Below are 26,507 nucleotides of genomic sequence, written 5' to 3'. Positions count from 1 at the left end.
AATGTTGCTGATTAAAGGTCTCCGCCACCGGCCACGCTGAATATTTTCCTGGAACCTGTTAAAGTTACTTAGTCTAAGGAGAAATTTTGGCTGGTCTGTACTGAAGAAAGCATTGAAGAAATGATAATTTTTTTATTAAAATAAATGCTGCAGTTTTGAGCAATAAAATAGGAAAAGGTGCACACTAACCAGAAATTAAGTTAAATATCCTTTAAATTAACAAGAGCAAGCTCATGTGCAGCTTTTATCCCTAGATCTGACATTAAACGAGCATTCAAGTTACACATCTTCTGACTTTAGAACAGAACTGACAAAGATGCAATGTTTCAGTTACCTCAATAGGCCTATTACTGTCTGGAGTGAAACTACACTCCCCTTCCTAGCTCGCTCGCAGTATCTATGATTGAGATAAAGAGCCCTGCAAAAGCACTCCATCTCTGCAGTTGCTTCGGTCGTCACCCTCATGCAGATCTGGAGATATAGGAGTAGGGCAAACTGAAAAAGGGACGAAGAAGAAGTGACCGTGGCTTTACAAGTTCTCCCCTTTGGAAAAGGGGAGGAAAAAAAAAGGCAGGAAGTGGGGATGAAAGAGACAAGACTCTCAAGCTGCTCTGTAAAGCCAGGTTGTCTTAACATGACAGCCCTGCATGAAAGCCCTAGCCCAGGGTAAGGCAAACTTGGCTCTTTTATGACTCGTAGACTTCAAGTCCCAGAATTCCTCAGCCAGCATAGCTGGCTGAGGAATTCTGGAACTTGAAGTCCACGAGTCATAAAAGAGCCAAGGTTGCCTACCCCTGCCCTGGCCAATCTCTTGTTATATGCAGTCTCTTTCTGAAGCCTGCTGCTGGATAGCCAGGTTGTCTAGGATTATGTGTATATATTGGAAGGGCAAAGTTCTTTGGCATTTCAGTATGCCTCCGAAGGCCTGTTGTAGTAGTACTAATGTGCCCTGAGAACAAGCACCCTCAAAGGTCCAACTCTCCAGACAAGCTCATCTTCTCTGCCTTTGCTCCCGCAGAAGATAAAATGTAGTCTTTCAACCTGGCACAGGGTCATATTTTTCTCTCCCGAGTCCTGTGACTATGTTACACTGACAGTTCCTCCAGGGCGTCTACGACCTCCGTCTCTAGAGGAAAATTTGAAGCCCCCGGCCCTGAAAGCTGAGGCTGGGGCCCTTGTTCCTTGGTAAGGAGGTTGTGTTTCTTTAAGAAGCAGGCTTCTTCGTAGGCAGGACGGATAGGCGGCTGGGTCGGGGGCACGTAGGTATACTCCTTCTCAGGATCCAGCTGACCCCATGGGAGAAAGAGAAAAGCTTACATTAGCTCATCTAGGAAGCTGCCCCCGGTGGGAACACCAGACTCCCAACATTCCTTCTTTTCCAAATTTCTCTCTGCCGGCTGTCAAGCTTCCTTGCCAACAGTTCTAAGGCAGCGGTCCCCAACTCCCAGTCCATGAACCAGCACCGGTCTGCGGCATGCAACGCAACCAGGCCAAGCAAACAAGCGAAGTCCCATCCGTGGGATGCAGGCAGTGCACGAAACCATGTCCCCTCCAGTCCACGGAAAAACCTCTCTCCATCTAACTGTCCCCGGTGCCCAAGAGGTTGGGGGTGGCGGCGCTGTTCTAAGGCACCAGAGCTCTTGTCCTGTGAGTGGATTCAAACACTTGGCACCAACTGTAGGTACCCCCCCTTTTTTTTTGCTGGAGAAAAGGGTTGGACAAAGGGTTGGACAAAGAACGGGATCTGCATCTATCTATTCAAACCTGCTGCTTAGTTGCTGGGTTTACATTTTTCCCAACTAAAAGCTCAGCAAGTCTGGTTCATGTGAAAATGATTTTGGATGAGCCATCTCTGCTTATTTCTAGATCACCTGCTACACCAACAGGACACCAGGCCTTACTTGTAGCGGGTAGGTCCGATCGGAATCGTAAGCACTCAGATCGCCGCAAGCCAGGAAAGGGACAATGACCCGATTGGGACCCTCCAGCTGATTAAAATCCACATCTGTAGTGAAGAGAGATCACAAAAGCGAGAAGACAATTAGTACTCTCTTTACACACTTGCCTGCAACAGGACCCCCTTCTAATTATTGTCCTCACCTAAATATTCATAGATTTGTTCTACTTGTGCTTCTCTTCCACAACTGAGGAAGTTTCTTGCAACCCAAACATTTCCTTAGGAAAATTTTTAGGGCAGAGGTAGTTTTTGTGGTGATTTATGTTCTGATGTTTGCACAAAGAAACAATAAGCAAAATTTCTCCCTCCTCCTTCCTAACTTCTCATATTTGTCTGTGTGTACCCTTTAACTGTAGGGACACGGTGGCTCAGTGGGCTAGGACGCTCAGCTTGTCGATCAGAAGGTCGGCAGTTTGGCGGGTCGAATCCCGAGTGCCGCGTAACAGAGTGAGTGCCTGTTACTCGCCCCAGCTTCTGCCAACCTAGCAGTTCGAAAGCATGTAAAAATGCAAGTAGAAAAATAGGGACCACTCCGGTGGGAAGGTAACAGCGTTCCGTGTGCCTTTGGCGTCCAGTCATGCCGGCCACATGACCACGGAGACGTCCTCGGACAAGCACTGGCTCTTCGGCTTTGAAACGGAGATGAGCACCGGCCCCTAGAATTGGAAACGACTAGCACGCATGTGCAGGGGAACCTTTACCTTTACCTAGGTAAAATGGTGTATTACTGGGCAACAGGTTTTCAACCAAGGTACTTCAAAGGTTGTCTAATGTTCCCTAAAGTATTGAGGACAGTTTACATTAAACTGCATTATAATCTAGGCTCACAATTAATCTCTTGCTGGCTGGAAACAGCAAAATTGAGCCAGTATAATTTGCCTTCTGGTTCCTCCATCCAAGAAGTTTCCTTCTTTCACCAAAGATTCTTTCCTCCCTTTCCTTGACTTTTAGTTTCTCAAGATGTTTCAACTGATTTCAAGAGCAGGTAACAAACAAGTTCTGCCTGCAGTTGCTGCTCAGAGTTCTCTGAGAAAAAGAATAGCAGTCTAAGCACATGCCCCTCCTTAATTACCACCAGCAGCAACAAGGGCCATACAGTCGAAGATCATCTAGGCCAATTTCTTTCCAATGCAGGAAACCAATTAATATTGCATCTCAGATAGATGGCCATCCACTTTCTGCTTAGAAGCCTTTAGGGTACGGAAATCTGCTATTTCTCAAGATAATAGCATCAATCACTCCCAAAATCTCATCACTTACAATGTTCCTACAAATAACTCGAACCATTCACCCCCTTTTTTCAGCATCCTTCTCCCACATTTCCCAGCATATCAACAACAATACCCTCTTCTCTTCAAGGTTTCTTACCATAACAATGATCCAATAGGGGATTGGACATGTTTGGCACATAACCTTCAGGGGGACTATAGTTTCGGCAAACAGCAAAGGCTTCTGAAAATGGAAAGGAAGTTAAAGCTTTGGATGCCTCTTCTTCAGTCCTCTTCAGTTCCCTCAATTAAGTCACAGAAGAGTGCAAATAACATACCTCTATCTGCCTAAAATAAAGCTACACTCTGCACTGAAGCAGTACACATGCTGTACATCAGGGGTCTTCAGACTTGGCCCTTTTAATGACTTGTGGACTTCAACTCTCAGAATCCCTCAGCCAGGCACACTGGCTGAGGAATTCTGGGAGTTGAAGTTCACAAGTCATAAAAGGGCCAGGTTTGAAGACCCCTGTTGTACATTTATAGACCGAACTCTCACTGGACAGTGCAATAGCCAAGAAAGAGCACAGGGCAAAATGGGCTGTGCTGGAACTGGTTGTTGTGGGCTTTTTCAGAGTAGAATGAATAGGTTGACTTGAGGATCAGCAAAAAAGGGAACCTTGCTGTTCTTACAGTGCATAGGAGAATCACTAATGGGAGACCATACATAGGCAACCCCCTTGATTTTTTATGAATTATCCTCCTGACTCAGATCCTTTCACACTTAGGAATTAGGCATAAGGCTACAGAAGTCACACGTGATGGTAACCCTAAATGGCAACTCTACAATTATATGTAAAAGTAAATTAAGAATTATCTCTCTTAAAAATATAAAAATGTGGGAGTTTTTCGTATTGAAGCAAACAAGGACCAAAGTCACTGAATTAAATCCAGAAAAAAACTATTCAGAAACTAAAAGATACAGATACAAATTAGGTCTCAAAAGAATTATGTTTTCCACTCAGAACTGAATGCCAATACAATTGGTTTGCATTTAAGATCTCAGCATGCATGCTTTATTCTACACCCACAAAATACTTATTTTTATTTTAGAAGATCAAAGAGGAAGAAGAAATATGTCCAGTTCATGGATAATATATGTGATTAGGAGAAATTCACAGATTATTTATAGCATGGTTGACATCCTCCTTCTAGAGCAGCTCTGTTTTTCAACTATTTGCCTGGAAATAGATGGATGTTTATTTTGAGATGAAAACTAGGATTTTATTAAGTTTTCAAATGAGCAATAAAAATAATACAATTAAAGAAAAAAAAGATAAAAGTGCAAGAAAGTAAGAAAAACAAAATAGCCCCTCCCCCTGTGACCTCCCATCCTCTACAATCTTTTTTCGCTTCCTCTTAGTTAACTAATATAAAACTCTTTATCCCAGAACGTATTTCTTATCAATAGCTAAGTAACATCATTTACAATCCGATTATCTGCAAAAAACAACAGAGCTCTAAAATATTAGCATTAACATATATTAACCCATATCTTAACTTTTCTGTAGCAAAATCCCATTTAAAAGGCATAAAATATCCTTACACAAACAAAATAAAATCAAAATTTAACTCAACACACAGGCCTTTTCTCTTTACAAAATACAAGTTCCAATGTACAATATTTTTTCCCCTTATAAATAGCAATACTTCCAAGAAAGCTCACCTCAAATAGCAACTTATCCTATTGAAATAAACATTCCACATTTCAACCATAACCTATAACCAAATCAATATTTATATTTATGAATCCCAGTATCCCAATATATTAAAAAAGAATGTGATTTAGCATAATAAATAGTTTCACCTTTAAAAAAAAGTTCACCAAGCTTTCTTACTTTAAATTAAAAAAAACAGTTAAGTGCAAAGCCAGTTTAAGTGCTATCAAGTTTAGATAAATAAACTATAGTAGAAAAAACGTTAACACCTTGTTAAATGTAAGCAAGTCCAATACATTCCATTTTTCCCAGTTATCAATGAATCCAAAATGAGCCACCCAAAGTAACAGCATATCTATGATTCCATTAAAAAGGGACGCGGTGGCTTAGTGGGTTAGGACACTGAGCATGTCGATCAGATGGTTGGCAGTCTGGTGGGTCGAATCCCGAGTGCCGCATAGCAGAGTGAGCGCCTGTTACTCGTCCCAGCTTCTGCCAACCTAGCAGTTCGAAAGCACGTAAAAATGCAAGTAGAAAAATAGGGACCACTACGGTGGGAAGGTAACAGCGTTCCGTGCACCTTTGGCGTCCAGTCATGCCGGCCACATGACCATGGAGACGTCCTCGGACAAGCGCTGGCTCTTCGGCTTTGAAATGGAGATGAGCACTGGCCCCTAGAGTCGGAAACGACTAGCACGAATGTGCGGGGAAACCTTTACCTTTACCTATGATTCCATTAAAGCTTTCCAATTCTGTCAGATTTGATGCACGATTCCCCATGAACCAAAAATGGTCAATAAGCATGCAAGAAGCAGTCGTGTAAGAAACTGTTACTCACCAATGCTCGAGTTGCGACTGCTTCGGGGTTTGGCACATGTCACATCAGGGAAGAATATATTCAACTGGGAATAGAGAAGAGTGACATCCTTCCCTCGGAATATCTGAAATGGGAGAACAAAATGCTACATCATGCCTGGATTAGCTGCATTGTTACACTGTCACAGAAACTGAATGAGACAATGAATCCAGGAGCAGAGGCAGAGAGAGAAATTGAGGGCACCTCCAGAAGAAATGCGACCTGTCAGCTAGGTGCAGTAACTTAGTACTTCTGGCAGTAATCCCAATCTGAGGTTCTGTGATACCAAGATCACCAACCCATCAGTTACAGTGAAAATGACAAAATACAGTACTGAAACTTTCAGAGGTCTTCATCGAAGGATATCAGTCATACAGCTGCAACTCTATGGATATTGGTGACCAACAGCTCCCAACAGCCCAACATAGCATGGGCAAATAAGTTTGTACGTTATCTGAAGTCCTCTCAAAGTTAATTGCTAATCAAGGTTTGGAAGTACCTGCTATTTCCCAGATTGTTGCTGAAATAGGTGAAATCCACCTTGATCTGACAGACAGCAAATTCAGACCTGCACTTGCCCACTGAAATCCACCACATTTGCTTCAGCATTGAATCAGTTAATTCTCTAAGGCAAGAACTAGTGTTGGAAAACTACTATTCACTTTGCTGTGCTGCTGGATACAAGCAGGCTTGAATAAGTGATACCCAGAAGTGCTTGGTTATATCCAATGATTCTTCATCTGCATGGCTCACCTTAGCTACAAATGTCCCCCCTTTCTTTAAGACATGCGTAGTAATGTTCAAGGCCTGGATAAAAGAGGAAAAAGAACATCAGTGGGATGGCTGATTCAGATGAAGTATTTTTAAGTACAGTTCTAGCATCTGCTGGTGTCTCTATGGCAACAGAACTACCACTATCTCATAATACTTTGGGGAAAAAAGAGGAAGAAATTTAGGGGAAAAAACAACAACCTCCCATAGCATCTTATGTGGTTTGCTTTAGTCATCAGACATGGGAATAAAATTAGAATATACCTACAGCAAGCAACAGTTGGGCTTGGATGTACTCATCTATATCATGGAGTCCAGTCACTGCAAGAGCAAAAGTAACATTCATTAAGGCTACCAAATGCAGCTTCTCCCCCTTCCACAAGAAAACAGATGTCAGCCTGCCAAAGTTGATAATCCTTGATAAGACTAGGTTGAGACCTACCATCAGGGGCTCCATCACATACAACCAGATCGGCTGGTTGCCCCTCAAAATGATGAATGATTTCCTGAGCTGTTGAAACCTAGAAAGAGAAGAGGAAAACAAAGAAGAACAAGGGGGATTTTTTAAAAAAATAAAAATAAAATAGGGGTCATATTCTGCCCTGGGCTAGGATGGGAGCAGAACATGGGATTTCCTATATGGCTTCATTAGACAACACGTACCTTGGTGATGTCCCCTTGGATTTGAATGACTCCTGGCAATGGAGCCATGGCTTGCAAATCTACTGCCACTATTTTGATATCTGCATTTTGGGGATCTTCTCCTCTGGAGAAAGGGAAAGAGAAGAAAGTAGGATGATGTTGCTCTCTCCCTGAGAGGCATAACCTTCCACCACCCTGAAGGCAAATTGTTTCCTTACTTGAGCTTTCGGCTGAGAACTTGACTCCAGCTACCAGGTGCTGCACAAAGATCTACAGCCCGGGAGACACCTAGAAAGGGCAAAAGAAGAAATAATTGCATTACTGCAATACAACTGGAGGAGGAAAACCACAAAACATAAAATTTTGCTTTGTAAAAATTTGAAAAAAATTGTAAAGTTTTATAAACAATTTGTAAAATTCGTAAAAATTCCAGAGGTCTTATCTCTTGCCTCCCAAATAGTATTATTTTTGCTGTGAACAAGTAGCTTTCTGCACATGTTCAGTGGTAATATTTCTTTCCTTGGATAGCTTGCTTATTTCAAGGTAATCATCACAGTTAATGTATGAGGCTGGAAGTACAAGTTCATAAATCTTGAAACATAAGGACTGATTGATAAGCTATATATATTCTGTCTTCTGTAGCAATCTTAATTCCATGGAATTAGGATGCACAACACATGGGAAAGCGATTCTTCTTTTAATGGAAAGATGCTAATGCTTATAGAGTTAGGGTTAAGAGTGTGGAGATCCAAGTTCAAATCCCTACTTGACCATTCCTGGATTACTTTGGGTCTGTTGTTATCTCTCAGTCCAGCTGACTTTCAGGACTATTGTGAAGATAATGTTGGAAGTTAACACCCACCCCACCCTTCTAGAGAAGGAAATATTTGGGGAATATTTTAAAAAGGCAGAATGTTATATTTCCCCAAAGGATCTTAAAGGCAGAAAAGCAGATTTGATAATCCTATTCAGAAAGACTAAGGCTCCACTCATGAGCAAATACTATCTCCAGAAGCCCATTCAAATCAGGATCTTTCAAAATCCCTTGGAGCAAGATTTGATAGCTAATAACAGCAGAGTGATAGGATTAGAACCAGCAACCCCTCACCCAAAAAAATCCAAGATAGGACATAGCCATCAGCCCCAGCCCCAGGGAAGCAGGACATGACTTTTAGAACATAATAGGATTAACCCACCATTAGAATACCGAAAGGGCACACTCAACCTCAGGTCAAAGTTTATTGCACAGGAATAGGAAGAGCCTCAAATACAATGCCACAGGAACAACTCCAAACACAAAAGCCCAAGAAGGTATAAAAACCCAGCTCCATTTTGTCAGCCACCCCAGAAACATGCTGCTGTGACTAAAGTTTCTGGCAACAAAATAAACAAACTTCTTTCCAAACAGCCTCCATTTTGTTTATTCCTGGCTTGGACTGGACACTAAGATTTTTCTTTCAACAATATAGAGAAGATCATGCATGACCCTTATGTTCTTGAAAGAAAGATAATAGCTAAAAGTGTTAAACAAATCCCTATTATAGGTTCATGGGATAAACCATGGATCTAAAATGTGTCATTGGCCTCAGTGCTCACACATACCTTCCAATGCAGCCCCTTCAAAGCACTGGTGGGTGATGGAATTATACTTTACTATGATACCTCTGGAAAATAGTAGCTGCTTTGGCAAAGCAAGAAATACGTTAGTGATCAACTCATGATGCAATTTGCGAGCATATTTTCTCCCTACCTTTAAATAAGTGATATTCTTCATCCAGCTGCAGAAGTTTGAATGCACTACGAGCTCGCCACCCTTCTTCCTTGGCCAGACGGTAGTAAATGTCACGTTTGTCTTTGGAGGAGCGTCCCATTTTCCCTTGTGCGCGGCTGGTGACTCTTAAAATACCTTCGGATTTCGAATGCAACTCACATAACACGCGTCACCGAAAACGTATCCCCGCGCTCTGCAGCAAAGCTCCAGGACAGTCTTCGACAGTTACCCGTAGCGAGTTAACTGTACGGCGCTGCATCCTGGGAGTTGTAAGGTCTAATTCTCCCGATTTCGAGCGCTGAATGAGAAGTTAACGTTCTAAAGGACTCCGTTTCCCAGGGTGCCACGGAACGCCACGTGGTCGGAAGCGAGTTATGGACAGATAGTGAATGGAAGATGGCCGAGGAAACCGAGAAGCCAGCCGGTGTGCCAGCAGTTCCGGTGTCGTTCAGTTTTTCCCGAACGAGCGGACGGAAGCGGTTTCTCCATATAACTGGGCAGGATGGCAGGGAAGCGAAACAGGAACCCGATTTCCTCTCCGCGGTCGAAGGGAAAGAATTGCAAAGGTGTGGATTCGGCGGAAGCAGGTTGGGGGGTGGTGGTGAGGTTGTGCGGTTCGGATTAAGCAGAGAAGATCTGTCGTGCGGAGCCGGCTTCGTGTCCGGGCTTGGTGCACTCTGTCGTAAACCTTTTGCAAGTTGCTGGGGATAAACTCCCCCCCCCAACTCCCCCGTACCGAAAGCCCCGCTTATAGAAAGCTGCTAGGTCAAGAAGATGGATTCTGCCATGGGTCTCTTCCCAGAGCCCTCACTCTGTTGTGGAAGATTTGTTTCCGTTTCAGGTTAGGAAAGAGTACAGTACTCGATCGTGTGAGCCGCTGCTGGAAGAGGGTAGGCCAGATACAGTTTCCCTACTATACTGAGGATCAGTTAGTGCTGCCTAAATGATCCTGTGAGTTTAATTGTTTCATCCTTTAAGTGCTGCAGCAGCCAAAAAAAAGCTAATACAATCCTTGGTTGTATAAACAGAGGCACAGAATCAAAATCATGTGAAGTATTAGTAGCGCTTTATAAAGCCTTAGTAAGACCACACTTGGAATATTGCATCCAGTTGTGGTCACCACATTACAAAAAAAGATGTTGAGACTTTGGAAAAAGTGCAGAGAAGAGCAGCTAGGGTGATTAAAGGCCTGGAGACAAAAACATAAGAACGGTGGCAAGATTTGGGTTTGGATAAGTCTAGAGCAGGGGTGTCAAACTCAATTTCATTAAGGGCCGCATCAGCATTGTGGTTGCCCTCAAGGGGCCGGGTGGGTATGGCCAGGGTGGGTGTGGCCTATTGGGTGGGCGTGGCTAGAGTGCTGGGTGGGCATGGCCAGCTCTACATCATTCGCATCAAGGGTGCCTATGGGGGCCTGGGCAGAAGTGGGACAGATCTGAGGGTCTCTGGCAGAAGGAGGGTCTCTGGGCCAAGGCAGTGGGGGCCGTTCCCTCACTGTTTCCAGGATGGCTTCGCGGGCCACATGAAGCCACTTCGCGGGCCGCATCCGGCCCCCGGGCCTTGTGTTTGACATGCCTGGTCTAGAGAAAAGAAGGACTAAGGGTGACATGATAGCAGTACTACAATATTTGAGGGATTGCCAGAAAGAAGAGGAGGTCAGTTTATTTTCCAAAGCACCAGAAGGCAAGACAAGAAACAATGGATGGAAGCAAATGGAATTAAGGAAAAACTTCCTAACAGTGAGGACAATTAACCAGTGGAACAGCTTGCCTTCAGACATTGTGGGTGCTTCATCACTAGAGGTTTTTAAGAAGAGATCAGATTACCACCTATCTGAAATGGTGTGGTGTCTCCTGCTTGAGCAGGGAGTTGGACTAGAATAGGGGTCCCCAATCCCCAATCTGTGGGCCAGAACCGGGCCAAAAGCGAAGCGCCATCTGCGGGATGCAGGCAATATGTGAAACCATGCCTCCCCTCCAGTCCGTGGAAAAACCTCTCTCTTGGAACTGGTCCCTGGTGCCCAAAAGGCTGGAGGCCGCTGCACTTAGGAAGACCTCCAAAGTCCCTTCCAGCTTTATTTGGATTGATTGATTGATCAATTACATCCCATTATATATAGCCTGCCAACTTCCTGCCAACTGAGCACCCAAAAATCTGTTATCTATTACTCGGATAAAGTTCCAGTCTATCCTTTAGTAATGTTCAGGACAGGGAAAAGAGCAAAGGGATCATAATATAAATTAAAAGTATATTTTGTTTTTTGTGGAATGAGGATGTTACTGTAAATGCAGTGGTGTTAATTGCTTGTCATTTCAGCAAATCCATTACAAGTCGTTCTTTATTTCTTTTTTGCTACCAAAAAAGTTTGTGCATGCCATTCACAGGCAAATCAAATGCGTCTACTTATTTTGGCCATCTTGTGCTCTTTTTCATACCAAACACATTAGGGTTATCAATTAATGCTTGATAGTCACCTCTGCAAATTTATTCATGCCATATCACAAGAAAGTTTGGTTATTGGTTATGTCTGTAGCCAGCTAAAAGCTTTTTGGACATGAGATTTTAAGTTTAGTAATGGGCAAAAAAGGAACAGGAGCTGTAGAGGTTCCCTTTATCAGTGTAATTCTTCTTTCATTAATTCATTCTTACACATTAAGTAACCATGACTTTCTTCCTGAGCCAGTTGCCTAAGTTTCCTTGCAGTGTGAAGCAATGAAAAAGAGTGCAATTTATAAAGTTTTTGCTGTAAGCTCAAAATGAGTGTACATTTTAAATACTTATGGATGTATTAAGTATTACTTGGAAACTTTGGTCTCCATATTGATGTAATTTCTTTAAAATCTGACTTTTTTTTCGCTAGCATACAGTAAGGGCCATAGTTCTGTGAGAGGCTAGTGCTTGACTAGTTTAGCCTCTTGAAACGTCTCCACAGTGTATGTGAATAGAAAAGCCCCAATCACAATTTTTATTGACACTCTTTCTTTCCCTGCAGTGTTCGACCAGCCCCTCAGCCAAAAGAGCTTGTCATTCCCTTGATCCGAAAGAATCAGTGGAAGAAGCCTGAGGTATCTGCAACCCATCAGGAGCAGGATGGGATTAATGGTGTCGATGCACAAGCAGTCAAAGAACTCATTGAAGGTGAATAAATGACAGAATTGCAACTTTGTCCACTAGTAAAAAAACAGAGTATGAGATGCTTTTTTCAGTTTATAATTACAGGAACCTGGTATGGCAACTTGTAATGGGCTAATTTTAAGACTATGGAGAAATCAATAGATTGTTTGCCAGTGATGTTGCTGGAAAATGATTCTGACCTCTGTTAGAACATGGAGCAGGGATACCATAATGACAACTAGAATCTTTTAGCCTGAACTCTCCCTTCCCTAAACATCCCCATCCACGAGAAACATAAATTAGTGTAATTGGGAGGAAGTGATGATTTGCAGTTTTCTTGCTATAATGTATGTCCATAGCATTAACTTTACCAATTCTCGACTTGGTGAAGTTAAGACTGATACTGCTGGACATCACCTGATAATTATGTATTTTATTCCTGACCATCCCATGACTGATTGTTCTTCCTTAGCTTATATGCTGCCCTTGCAGGAGCTCAGGATAGCACATAGCATACAGCCATTAGTTTAGCAACCATTCAAAGTTATTCAGTGCACTTTTCAGCACTAAAAAATGATTTGCAACTGGTCCTCGCCCTTACAACCGTTACAGCATCTCCATGATCATGTGATCAAAATTCAGATATTTTGGTAGCTAGCATGGATTTACAATGTTTGCAGGGTCCTGGTAATAGGATTGCCCTTTGTGACCTTCCCAGCCGTGTTCCTCCAAGCAAAATCATTGCAATGAGTCACTTAACTGTGCCAAAAAAGGTCATAACATTGGGTCAACTCACTTAATAACTAACTTATCCCAACTGTGGCCATGAGGTCAACCTGTGTAGCACTCCCTACTACTGTTTTTCTTCACAACAAATCTATGAGGTAGATTAGGCAGAGAGAGAGAGAGAGAGAGAGAGAAAGAAAGAGTATCTGTCTCAAAGTCACCTATTGAATGGTGATTCATGAATGGAGGTGATTAATTTCCCTGCTTTCAGTTTATCACCTTAAGTACTACACCAGACTGGCTTTCTGTTGACCTGCACTGGCCTGACAGTGTCTTCTGTTTTATTCTGTTTTTCTCTTAGAAATGTTCACTTAAAAAAACAACGATTGAGACATGTTTTCGCTTTCATTCCATTTAATTGTTCTTCTAGTTCCTTTTTAGCATCCCAGCCCCTCTAAATCTACAACGCTCAGATCCAGTGACCCTTTTTCTTTGCAGTAACTCCCATTAATGGTAATATCATTGTACATCCCTCTCTTGTTCCATATCTTACTTTCTTTCCCCCGAGCATTGAGAATATTGCTTTATTGTATTATTACAAAACATAAGTGGTGCATAGAGCAGTTTCTGGGATACCCTAGAATGGCCCGTGGTACACCGCTGCTCCATGAGCTGCAATGGCTCCCTGTTTGTTTCTGGGTGCAGCTCAAGGTGTTGGTTATGACATTTAAAGCCCTCCATGGCAGGGCACCTGGTTACTTGATGAAGCATCTTGTCTGTTAGGACAGGTCGCCCCACTTCTGCCGGCAGGGCAGGCATGCTGTGGATCCCATTGGTCAAGGAATTCTGTCTTGTGGGCTTCAGGAGAAGTGCTTTCTCTGCGTTAGCCTCTGCCCTCTGGAACATCCTGCCCCCATTCTCCTGTCCTTCAGTAAGAGCCTGAAGACCTGGCTCAGCCAGTTGGCCTGGGGACCCAATGGGGAGTACCACAATGGAGGTGGTTATTGGACTAATAATACATCTCACCTCCCTCCCACATGCATCCTGCTCCCTCCCTGACCATCTTTTAATCATATTGCTGTACTTTCATTGTTTATTTGTATTGTTTCTTTATTTTATTAATGTTATGCTTACATTTTTTATCATTTTACATTTTTAATGCACAGGGTGTAAAGAGTAGCCCTGCAACAAGATGGGTGGGCAGCAAATACATTTAATAATAATATATTATTTGGGTATGGTGGTATTTATACAGTGTTAACTAGAGATTATTAACACTCTAATACAGAGGTGTCAAACTGCCGGCCCGCGGAAACGCGTCATCCCAAAACGGCGCCCACCCCATTGCCAGCAATGGAGAAAAAGCTCCAACACGTTGCACAACGTCACGTGACATCGCGAGTTTGACATGTCTGTTCTAATATTTAGATAACTTAAACATTAAGCTTTGGAAGAGTTAATTGTCTACAGGTATTTTTTGTAAGTATGCAGTTGAACTATAGCGCTGTATACCTTATGCCTGCATACTAACGTTCTGTTAGTTGTTGATGTATTTAAATGAATACCAATGCTTTTAAGCCACAAACAGAAAATCTGGTGGTTGTAGGAGCTGTGAAGTATGCAACCTGATAAAACAGATACTTCACTGCTACTTTCCTGGAAAATTTCTTGTAATGAATATCCAGATCAGTTTGGATTTGAGTAGCTCTTAATTTCTCCCCTTTATTTATTTTTTTATTTTAATTCCATTTATATCCCGCCCTTCTCCGAAGACTCAGGGCGGCTTACAAGCTTAGCAGTAGCCTTCATTCTATGTATATGCCTGCTTATTAGGGCTTTCAAACACACCCCAAGCGGCATTATTACAAAGTCAGCTTAATTGCCCCCAACAATCTGGGTCCTCATTTTACCTACCTCGGAAGGATGGAAGGCTGAGTCAACCTTGAGCCTGGTGGGACTCGAACCTGCACTAATTGCAGGCAGCTGGTGTTACTTAAGGAGGCATTAGCCCACTGCTCCACCAAGGCTCTTTGGACCTAGGAAACAAATATTTGACTCTGAGTTTTCTTGACTTCACTCTTATGCTTTGGTTAACTGCTGTTTAGAATCCAAGAAATCCCAGGAACTATGGGAAAGTGGAAGCAGGGTAGACCCCAACTTTGCAATTCCTCTCCTCATGGTGAACCGTGTGCCTGATGGCTTTGAAGACGGGGACAAAGTGGATGTCAGCCTCCGCCCAGAATCGGTAAGAATAAAACTGCATTATTCTGGATATCTCTTAGAATTCCTAGTTCCGATGGTTTAATTCCTGTTCTTTTTCCTTTCCCCCCCCCCTCTCTCTCTCCGTATATTTTAATTTTGGCAGTCAACTGAGGCAAATTATGAAGAGGTACCCGTGGAAGCTTATGGTCTTGCTATGTTGAAGGGCATGGGCTGGAAGGCAGGAGAAGGCATCGGGCACACATTTAAACAGCAAGTATTCTTTACATATATGCTCGTTATTATTTGTTACATTGTTAATGTATAATGTTATTTTTTAAAAAGGTAATCTAACTGAAATGCTTTAAAGACTCTAATCAAAAACTAATTTAAGAATATTAAGTGTCCCAAGTTGCTGGAAGCAATATTATTAGATTAATGGTAGCACAGAGCCTTGGTGGAGCAGTGGGCTAATGCCTCCTTAAGTAACACCAGCTGCCTGCAATTAGTGCAGGTTCGAGTCCCACCAGGCTCAAGGTTGACTCAGCCTTCCATCCTTCCGAGGTAGGTAAAATGAGGACCCAGATTGTTGGGGGCAATTAAGCTGACTTTGTAATAATGCCGCTTGGGGTGTGTGTGAAAGCCCTAGTAAGCAGGCATATACATAGAATGAAGGCTACTGCTAAGCTTGTAAGCCGCCCTGAGTCTTCGGAGAAGGGCGGGATATAAATGGAATTAAAAAATAAAAAAATAATAATATTTGCCACCACTTATATACAAAGAAACTTTTCAGAATGAAAAAGAGGAATCCTGAGGGTCAGGTGAAGTATCAGAGGACTGAAGAAGAGCAGATATGTTCCTGTCTTCAGAAAGAGGGAATGAGTACTTGGATAACTACAGACCAATCAGTCTGGTTTACGTGTTAGGCAGTTGGTTTGAGAACATGTAGAAAAGAATGCATTCCTTGGCAGAAGTAGGCATGGATTTGCCAATACCAGTAGTGAATTGAATTGAATTTGAATTTATTAAATTTATATGCCGCCCTTCTCCCTGAGTACTCAGGGCGCCTCACAACAATAAAAAGTTAAAAAACATAAAATACAAAATTTAAAAAAGAATTAAACAAAATATAATAAATGCATAAAAATTAACCCAATAAAACCAAATTTAAAACTATAGTCAGTCCAGGCCCAATTGTTGGAACATCCATGTCTTCAGGTCACGGCGGAAGGACCGAAGGTCAGGGGCCGTCCTCAGCTCCGGAGGCAACTCATTCCAGAGGGTCAGCGCGCCCACAGAGAAGGCTGTCCCCCTGGGGGTCGCCAGCCGGCATTGCTTAGCCGACGGAACCCTGAGGAGGCCGACTCTGTGGGAGCGAACTGGGCGATGGGAGGTTGACAATGGCAGCAGGTGGTCTCGCAATAATGGGGACCATAGCATCACATGAGTGTGTTGCCTTATGATAGCCGTTCCAGCACTTCTTGCAGTTGTAAAGCGTTTCCTCCATCGTCATTAAATGCAGCATCATGTAGTCTCCATTTCCTATCTCCTGCCAACTTTCCCATTGATTTTTCTTGTGAGAAGCTGGCAGTGAAAGTCACAAAGGATTATCAAATGACTGCAGAACAATGTAACAGCCCTAACTACAAGAATAGGTTATAAGTCCCATTTGTTCAGCACCATCCTAACTTCGAACAGTCACTGAATGAATAGTCATTAAATGAAAACTATCTGTAATGAACGATGCCACACCGGTCTATTCTCCTCGTTTGATAGAGCAAGCAGCCAGTTTATTTAACCACAGGAAAATGGTAGCCATAGTGTATCTTGATCTCATCAAAGAATTCCTCAAGATCTTCCATGAGAGTGTAGTAGAAGCAAGGGAAAGAAATGCCTATGCCATTGGAGAGGAATTACAACCTTTTATTGTAGAAAAGTTATTTGACAGAATGAGAAAGCTTTGGGCATGGAAAAAAGTGGTTGAGTCATGTTCTCCGATGCATGTATGGATTCTTTTCTTTCTACCCCACATGTAAATGCACAGCAATATAGGTTGCCACCAGTTTCAAACTCTTACAGTTAAATTACCTCATATAAGTTTTAATTGCTTAAAAGCAGTTAACATTGTAAGAGGAGATGATCAATTATTATCAATCCCATATTTCCTCTATAAGAAGTTCATTCCAAGGTATCATGTCTGTGCTAAGCTTTGAACAAGGTGCTTTCAAGTCTTTCTTGAGCTATTCTTGTGCTATATATGATCCATGGTGGTGCAGTGGTTGGCATGCAGTATTGCAGGCTAATTCTGCTGACTGTCAGCAGTTCAATTCTCATCAGCTCAAGGTTGACTCAGCCTTCCATCCTTCCCAGGTCAGTAAAAGAGGACCCAGATTGTTGGGGGCAATATGCCGACTCTGTAAACCACTTAGAGAGGGCTATAAAGCACTGTAAAGCGGTATATAGGTGTAAGTGCTACTGCTGTTGCTATTTCTGTTAGGTAACATAATTTTGCATTTTTTTCAGGTATAAATAGTGACCTCAGCTTCTTGCCTTTTGTCCCATTGTTCTGCTTTGCTTGCCTATCTTAGGGATGTGAAGCCAGCAGAAAACCGTCTTCGGCCCAAGGGCTTGGGCCTTGGAGCAGATCGCTCAGCAGCCAAGGACTTGCAGCCCTCAGGATCCCGGCGACCCCTCAAACCAGGCGAGGAACCTTCAAAGAGCAAAGATGAACCTTTGGGGTTGGTTCCAGGAGGTGCCGTCTTCATCGAAAGTGGACCTCATAAGGAGCTGTATGGAAAGGTGAACCGACACTTTTCTTGAGCTAGTTGTTTTTTAGACTCTGGACTGAGATGAATGGAAGCCCACCCCTTCATCCCCAAAGAAGATTTGGGAAGTGAGCACACGTTGAGAAATAAACCCTTTTGCTCTTCTTTTGGAGTGGGGGTGCGGCTTTTCTCTGCAACCCTCCACCTTTGTCTTAGGTAGATAGCCCCTGCCTGCTTGTGTCCCAGTGCTGAGTTTTGCTGTGGCAGTACTGCAGAAATATTTCTTATTTATCAAATGTGTATAACACTAATTTCATTACGATTCATTTGCTTATGAAATTGTTGTGCAAACGTAGGCTGTTCCTAATCTTCGCTTTGCAAGCTACTGCCGAGGATTATTTTTTTTAAATGAGGATGTTCTAAAACAGGGCTTGAATCGGTTTGCAGTGCAGATATAGCCTTTATTTGCAATCTGTTCTCTCAGCTATCCACATAGAGCATTTCTTTTTATTCATATATTATTGTATTCACTTTTCTGTTAAGAGTTCACAGTAGTTAATGTGGAGCTTAATATTTTATCCTCTCAGTGGTGACCTTGTGAGATAGACTGAGTTGGGAGAGAAATTATACAGTACCCCAAATTTGCCCAGTTAATTCCAGGGTCAAGTGGGGACTAAGGCTTCCTAGTCTCAATCCAGCACTACCACCACACTCACTTAATTACTGGGCCCTGACTTGTGTCTTTTGTAGATTGAAGGTGTTGATGGAGATAACGCTCGTGTCATGGTGAAACTGGCAATTGGCAGTAAAGTGGTCACTGTGAGTCAACATGGAGTTCGGCCGGTTACCCAGAAAGAATACGACAAGCTGGCCAAAGACTTAAGTAAGTTAAAGCAGATTTCCCCACTGTTCCCACGTAGACACCAGAACTGCTTCTGCTCTTTGGGGATGCTAAGTAGCAGTACTAGCTTTTCCTCTCATGGCGGCCCTCCTTGTCAATACAAAAACCAAGTCATCTTGATTGTACTACTGCTAAGCTTGTAAGCCGCCCTGAGTCTTCGGAGAAGGGCGGGATATAAATGGAATTAAAATAAAAATAAAAAATAAAAAATTGTAGAACTTGGGGTGAAAATCTGCTGTAAATCTCTGTTCCCCTCATGGGTTGAATTCTCTCAACGATTTGCTTCTCCCCAGTACAGGTCGCCTCAGCAAGGCTCACAAAGAGAAGGAGGAGGAACAAAGGAACGAGGCCAAGGACAGCTCGGATAACAGGGCCTCCAAAGGAAAAAATGACAGCAGGGACAAAAAAAGGAAGCACACAGCCGATGCAGATAGGTAAAGGTGTCCTGCTATGGCAGGCATGTCAAACACAAGGCCCGGGGGCCAGATCCGGCCCGCGAAGTGGTTCCATGTGGCCCACGAAGCCATCCTGGAAACAGTGAGGGAATGGCCTCCACTGCCTTGGCCCTGGCCCAGAGACCCTCCTTCTGCCAGAGACCCTCAGATCTGTCCCACTCCTGCCCAGGCCCCCATAGGCACCCTTGATGCGAATGATGTAAAGCTGGCCACGCCCACCCAGTAGGCCACGCCCACCCTGGCCACACCCACCCGGCCCCCTGAGGGCAACTGCAATGCTGATGTGGCCCTCAATGAAATTGAGTTTGACACCCCTGTGCTATGGCAAGTGCTGAGTGCTATTTTAAAGTCTGTAGCTATATGGTTGCTGGTGGTTCGATCAAGCATTTGCCGGAATACGGCTTCCAACAGTGGTGAAGGGAGAAATGAGAAAAGACCTCACTTGGCTTATTATTTAGAATATAATGTATATTAGTGTAAGAGCGCCTATTCTGTGGGCATTACAGTGCTGACTCCAAAACATATCTTTTTAATCATTTTTAATCAAATCCCATTTGATGTCTTCTCACCCCACTATTTCTGTTTTTGATTCAGTGTGAGTTGGCATATGTAGAGACCTTGCAAATGAGTGAGCAAATGAAGAATTATCAAGAAGTCAGTTCAGTTGGGAAACCTTAAGCCTAAAGTTTGAGCTTGGTTAACTTGAGAGCATAAAAAGGGGAACAAAAAAAAGGTAGCTTTTCAACAGGTCGTTCCTAAGAAGGAAATGTGAAAGTAAATAGACCAAAATCTGCAATTATGAGCTGTGGGACTTAGGACATATTAGTCTTCCTATCTCATAGCACAGGGGTAGGCAACCTTGGCTCTTTTATAACTCGTGGACTTCAACTCCCAGAATTCCTGAGCCAGCTATGCTGAAATAATGGATGTAAATGATAAGAAGGCAGTTTCTCTGAGAACGTTAAGAAAAAACATCCTGACAGTGTAGACAGTTTGACAGTAGAACCTTTGGCCCAAGGGAGTGGTAGTCTTCCCTTCAAAGGATTTACATAAGCAAGGGCGAAGTAGCCATCTAATTGTATACATTCAGCTTGCTTTAATCTGAATTCTTGCACTAAGTAGGTATTAGGTGATTGCCTAAAAGTCTCTTTCCAACTAATAATTCTTCAATAATTTCTCTTGTGCCCACAGAGAGAATCATACTAGGAAGCAGAGTAAGTCTGCTGACAGTTCCTCTTCCAGAGCTACTCACTGGTTACGCCAAGATCTGCGAGTCCGTTTTATAGATAAGCTCTACAAAGGGGGCAAATATTATAATACTAAGGTACTTGCAGAAACCTGCTTCTCATCATCATTAATACAGTATTACTATTTGAACCTAGAGTGTACAGGTTATGCATCTAATGTAATAGCATTGTAATAATTTTTTACAGTGTGGGTGAAGAAAAGGATAAATTGCTGTGCCAACAAACCAACTGTCCCAACTGGCATCCTCCAGATATGCTGGGTTCCTAGAATTTTCATCCAGCATGTTTGTTTCCTAGGAATTTTGGGTGTTGTAGTCCCATTGCCTCTGGAGAACACCAAATTGGTGAAGGCAGATTTAAGCCTGGTGGGAGAAGATAATGAAGGACCACATGACAACTCTTTGAACTTTGCCATTCAAAAACTTGAGACTATATCATAAATGCCTTCTTAAAAAAATAATGCACTTCTCATAGTTATGAAAGAGGTGAAGTTATTATGTAGACAATAGATGGAGCTGGGAGGTCAAGTCAGTTCAGTCTAATTCTCATAAGGCAGCAGCAGAAATGGAGGATAGCTTTTCATCTTTGTCAGAATAGCAGTATTCGGTTTGGCCCATGGCGTCATTATACCTTGAATAACTAACTATCTATGCAGAATTTGTTTGCAATGGTTTCAAAAGTGCTGTGTCCTGCAGTGATAAAGAACCTTCTCCAGGTTGTACTTTTTTCTGGAGAAAAAAGGAGGAACCTGCCCCACTTTACATCGGGGAGGACTGTGTGGAGAGAGTTTCCTCCTTTAAATTTCTGGGAGTCTACCTCTGTGAAGATCTGACCTGGAAAGTTAACACAACCCAGGTGGCTAGAAAGGCCCAGCAGAGGCTTCACTTTCTTAGGGTCTTGCAGAAGAACAGGGTAGAACAACGGCTAATGACCCTCTTTTACCGGTCTACTATAGAGAGCGTCCTCTCGTATGGTATTGTGGTTTGGTATGCTGGTCTGACAGCCGCAGACAGGAAAGTATTACAGAGGGTAGTGAGCACAGCACAAGACATTGTGGGCTGTCCCCTGACACCACTGGATGACATCGCCAGGGCTCGTTGCCTTGGAAGAGTGAGGAAAATTCTCAGGGACGACTCACACCCTGGACGGTATCTCTTTACTCTCCTACCATCGGGTAGGAGATATAGCAGTATAGCCAGCCGCACCAACAGGCTGAAAAACAATCTGTGGGCTGTTAGGCTTTTGAACGGGAAATAATCTCTGTGAACTTATGCAGAGTTGACTTGGGAGGCCGGTGTGTGGTGTAGTTGGTTCACATGGTGTGGTAGGATGGAGGGTTTGTTGTTACTGTGTGTTGGGGGGAGGGAGCACGGGGGGGAGGCTCAGCTAATCTCAATGTACACATGTTGTACTTTGACAATAAAGGTTTATTTATTTATTTATTTTGCAACATTTTGCTTGGGGAGTTGAATGCAATAGAAATGGGGGGAGCTCACCAATGCTTTTCCCCTCAAGCAAGGTGCCATTTCTGAAAAGCTGTGGGTTTTGTTTTTTGTTTTTTTTCTTGGAGCCTAGATGTATTGAAGTGATGGGGTAGAGATACCAAGTTTTAATATTGCCCAGAGAAGGCAGCTAGGATTTTGATCAAATAATAACTAATGACTCTATGAGCAGCTAAAGGCCTGTTTTTGTGAGGGAGAAGCCTGTGTCCTTTCAAGTTATAAGTGTTTGCAGCTGAGGGCCAGTTCCAGGCAAAGACGGTTATAAAGACTCAACTGACCCCACTGTTTGGACCCAGAAGGTATGAAATCCTGTGTTATTGTTGTTGTTTTTGTCTCCAGATGGTAATTGAAGATGTCCTCAAGCCAGATACCTGTGTTTGCCGAATAGACGAAGGACAAATTCTGGATGGTGAGTGTATTAGTGTTACTGCTTAAGTCTGAGACTCAAGACTTGACCTTTGATATTTTTGGAACAGCATCTTTAGCTTGCTGATTAGGAAGAAAGTTGACCAACTTTGGTGTAGACGTTCTAGTGCTTCCAAAAAAGACACTTGTGATTTGGAATCCCAAGTTTCGGAAAGAAGGTTTGCATTCATGTCAACCCCCCAAATACTAAGCTTGTCTACTCTTTTCTGGACTTCCTTTTTCTCAGAGGTGATTGTAGGTGATTTTTGTCTTTTACTTTTGCTACTCTGTCCATGCTCTCAAGATACTTAAGGTTCTTGTCTTGCTTTTAACCGTTTGTTTTAATACTTTTATAGATAAACATTACTCTTTGATTTTGAAATCTTGTAATAAGGAACGCTGTATACATCAGTATATGGAGATACAGGCATATTTGAGACCTTCAGTGCATAATATTTTAATGAGATTTTTTTTTATTTAATAGGACTGTGAGCTGATAGATTATCCGCAGTATGCTAAATTAAGCAAATTTGTGAAATGTACTGTTAATCAGAATTTCAGTATATCTGCTTTTTTGAGATACTGATAGAAATGTGAGCATTTGCAATGTTTTATTTCTATAATGCTTACTACTCTTAGCAGAATTACTTTGCTATCTAGGTTTTTGTTTCCAGCTGTGGTAACGAAGCTGAGCAATTATTTTATAGTCTCCCCGATTAACTGTTTCTGCTATGGAACTAAAATATCCCTCCACCCAAATTTCAGTACCTAATCCTGAACACTTAAGTGTTAGTAGGTGAAGGCAGAACATATATAATCACTCTTGAACGACTCTTGATGACTTGATAGGCGAGCTCTCTCCATGCTCCCAGTCAAGCACAGCTTCTTTCAGTTGTTGGATGCCCATCATTGTCTCAGCTTTGACGTTGCTTGCCCTTTCTTCTTGATCCACTAACCATTCCTTGTGTCATTGACTTCTTCAGTGAATTTGCACGCATGACATGGTCTTGAATTTCGGCTTCTAGTGATGTTTCTGGTTTTATATGATTCAGCACCTCTCTGTTGGTTGCTCTGGCTGTCTATGATATACGCAATAATTTATGCCACTACAGTTCAAAAATGTGCTACATTCAATTTTTAGCACAAAAGGCTTTACAATTACCACTGAAAGTCTGACTTTAGCTTGGAGCTTCTTTCAAAAACTGGTCTAAAACTTTCAATCTTATCTTAATACCTGGATAATTGGTAAGAAAATGATGTGAGATACAAAATGCTGCTTAAGGACCATCCAAAGTAGGATAAGAAGATACCCATGTGATGGCCAGGTTCCCAGTTTCAGTTGAAATGAGAGAAACTGTGTTTGAGAAATTCTCTTTCACGTGATTTTTCAGGCAGCTCAAGGAAGAGTGATATTTCAGGTAGTAGTATTAATGACTTCAGGTTCTTGCTTTGACCTCTTTTACAGGAATCCATGAGTCCATGCTGGAGACTGTAATTCCTCGGAATGATTCAGACTGGGTTATGGTGGTATTAGGGGAACATGTTGGAAAGGTAAGTCACTAATCCAGTGAGATGGAACCTAACTAATTTTTCTTTAAGACCCCTGAATTTCATGCTATAGAGATATGGGTTTATTTATTTGTTTGTTTATTTCTGTTTATTATTAAATTTGTATGCCACTAACACAATGGTAAATTGCAGGTATAACAAATTGTTATTTCAAATGCAGATGATCCAAGATTCAGTCTCTCTTGTGGTCAAAATTTTGGGTTACATCTTATATTATCCCATAATATTTATCATGCAGATTTAGGCAGATAGTAGTTATAAGATAGTGAAGCTTAGCATTGCAATCGCTACAGATTCTTTATTGCTTACACTACTATAAGAAGCTCCATTTACTTACACTAGTCCTCAACTAATAACCAATTTCTTAGCCATCGTTCTAAGTTATAGCAGACCTCCCCTAGGGTACTTATGACATGGTCCTGATGATTCCCCTCCCCGCCCAATAGTCAAACAGCTTCATTTTAGGTGCTTGGCAACTAGTCTGCCATTTGCACCATCCCATAATCACATAAGCACATTTTAACAATGTTTTTGCCAAAAAGCAGCAGTTACTTTCAGGTTTCAGCAAAACAAACCCATGGCGAGCTGTTGATTCATGTAACAACCACAGCATTTGCTTAATAACCTACATAAAAACATTGTAAAATTAGGTGGATCATATGGGTGACCCACTTTATGACTGTCATGACTTACAATAGTGACGAGCAGGCATAAGTCAATTTTTTTGAAAAAAATAAAAAGTAAATTAAAATGCGCCACATCGTATGTGAGAACACAGATTTAATAAGGTTTGGGGCTTTCTTTTGGCACTGCAATATTACAGGAAATTGAGTTATGCTCACTACGTGTCATGGTTGTTGATCACTGGAATACCACAATATTTAGAGCTCCACAGCTTGCTTACACTTGGTATGCCTGCTTTTCTTCAGGATAGGAACACAATCTCATTCACGCTTTTTCACTCTTAAATTAGATGGGCCGCATTCTGCGTCGAGACAAGGGACAGAGTCGTGCAGTGGTGCAACTGCAACAGGATGAAGAAAAGCTTCTGACCCTGGATTATGATGTTATCTGTCACTATGTTGGTGGCGTCGAGGATGATTGACATCCACAGCTCCTCCAAAAAGAGAACATCTACAGAACAGAGGAATTTCTCTTCTGAGGCTCAAGATAAAAAGCCAAGTCCATAATATGGCATCTCAGCGGAATGGTGTTGGAAGTATTAAGCATGACAGATGACACTGCCGGCAGCCTTCATATGCTCAGCAATCCATGATTCATATTCAGTTATTTGGCTTTTTCCCCCCTCTAATAAAAGTTAGATGGGCTGTTCTTTTTGGCTAGTGACATGATCAAAATCTCTGAATCAATGATGGTGCTCCAGAATCAACCAAAAACGAGAGTGATCTAGTAAAGGAACTGTGTGGCACAATCAAACAGTTGCTGGTCATCTCTGGATCTAGAGGACTGAAAATTAAGCCACTCCTAGCAACAAGGAGTTCTGATTTAGAACTAGTGGTTCATGGGCTTCCATTATAAATTGTTTTTTGGGATGCAGAGTTATACTCCCTTAAGTTCTTTTCTAGAGAATAGCTACTGCAATTTGTGTCATCTGAAAATTTGGGATTGAAGGCTGGTAAAATGTATGTAAAAATAACTTGCTCTTAAACTAAAATTTTCAAAACATTCACGGATGGAACCTGGAACCAATGTATTTTCCTGATTTTTTCAGGATGGTCATTTTTTTTAAATGAACTTATATTCACAAAATCCTGAAGCAATTAGTAGGCAGAAAAGAGAATTGCTACACTGTATGGAAGTTTGCAAAAGTTCTTTTGTTGGAAGAAACTGACAAGATTACAAGGCATTCCTGGAAGAAGGAATAATACTTATCTTACATTATCCTGGGGTGTGTATTTTCATCATAGCCCTAAACATAAATAAACATCAGAAATGAACATAGATGAATCATCTTTTGGGAGGTGTCTGATTTTGCTAAAACGAATGAGATTGTGTGTAAATTTCCCTCTCAAAATGTCATGTAAAATTACTGTCCATTTTCCTGCCACCTGTGTAAAATACAACTACTGTGTGTAAATTAGGTTTCATGGATTTCACTGATACTTTACTTTCATTTTGGCAGTAATATAAGTAAAATCTTATTTTTGCCTATTTTTTGTCTGATTGTTACTAAAACTGTGATCAGTAAATTGTGCTAAGATGGTCTTTAATTTCCAAAGCAAAAAATTTAAATCAAATACTTGACATGTTGCAAAACTGTTGAACCAACCAAGCACTCTTGGGTTTTACTGTTTTTTACTACCTTTATCTTAAAACTTTATGAGAACACATGCAAATAATGAAAGAATAGGATGAAGGCATTGAAGAAGAAAAGGATCTCTAAATAGAAATAAAACATGTCTCCATGCCCACATCTCCAGAGGATTATAGGTTCTTCGCTATTAAGAAAATGCAAATAAGCATTTTGATTTGGGCCATTTACTAAGGGGAATTTATGTTGATTTGGGATTCTCCTAAGTTTGAGTAGTTCAAGAATATTAAAGATCACAGAGTCCAAAGTATCTCTAACATATGTGTTGTGCAGTTTGGCTTTCTCCCTTGCTCTGAGAAGTTGTTTCCTGGAGATAAATCTAGTCCTTTCCATTAGCCAGTGAAACAACAGGTGCTTTTATCTTTCCAT

General features: G+C 41.9%; 2 protein-coding genes across 3 annotated transcripts; one reads left to right on the top strand and one right to left on the bottom strand.

Moving 5' to 3' along the window:
* Nucleotides 1-117: 117 nt before the first annotated feature.
* On the bottom strand, nucleotides 118-9,140 carry FTSJ1 (FtsJ RNA 2'-O-methyltransferase 1). Of its 2 annotated transcripts, XM_081320382.1 has the most exons (10): nucleotides 8,903-9,140; nucleotides 7,371-7,440; nucleotides 7,174-7,276; nucleotides 6,953-7,031; nucleotides 6,779-6,831; nucleotides 6,493-6,546; nucleotides 5,722-5,824; nucleotides 3,326-3,409; nucleotides 1,902-2,005; nucleotides 118-1,286 (listed from the first exon to the last, which is right to left on the bottom strand). In XM_081320382.1, the coding sequence occupies exons 1-10, from the start codon at nucleotides 9,021-9,023 to the stop codon at nucleotides 1,086-1,088; spliced, it is 972 nt and encodes a 323-aa protein (XP_081176508.1). In that variant the 5' UTR covers nucleotides 9,024-9,140; the 3' UTR covers nucleotides 118-1,085. The 2 variants fall into 2 exon arrangements, with proteins under 2 accessions (XP_081176508.1, XP_081176509.1); XM_081320383.1 differs by lacking the exon at nucleotides 3,326-3,409.
* Nucleotides 9,141-9,308: 168 nt separating this feature from the next.
* GPKOW (G-patch domain and KOW motifs) lies at nucleotides 9,309-26,010 on the top strand. The gene is made up of 11 exons (XM_081316568.1): nucleotides 9,309-9,489; nucleotides 11,916-12,061; nucleotides 14,869-15,008; nucleotides 15,129-15,235; nucleotides 17,551-17,761; nucleotides 18,478-18,610; nucleotides 18,927-19,062; nucleotides 20,275-20,407; nucleotides 22,172-22,241; nucleotides 23,703-23,788; nucleotides 24,780-26,010. Exons 1-11 carry the CDS (start codon nucleotides 9,320-9,322, stop codon nucleotides 24,909-24,911), a joined length of 1,464 nt encoding a protein of 487 aa, XP_081172694.1. The 5' UTR covers nucleotides 9,309-9,319; the 3' UTR covers nucleotides 24,912-26,010.
* Nucleotides 26,011-26,507: the final 497 nt, after the last annotated feature.

The sequence above is a fragment of the Vipera berus genome (genome assembly GCF_964194415.1).
Source record: "Vipera berus genome assembly, chromosome: 2".
Lineage (NCBI taxonomy): Eukaryota > Metazoa > Chordata > Lepidosauria > Squamata > Viperidae > Vipera > Vipera berus.
This window is presented reverse-complemented; position numbering and strand designations above follow the sequence as displayed.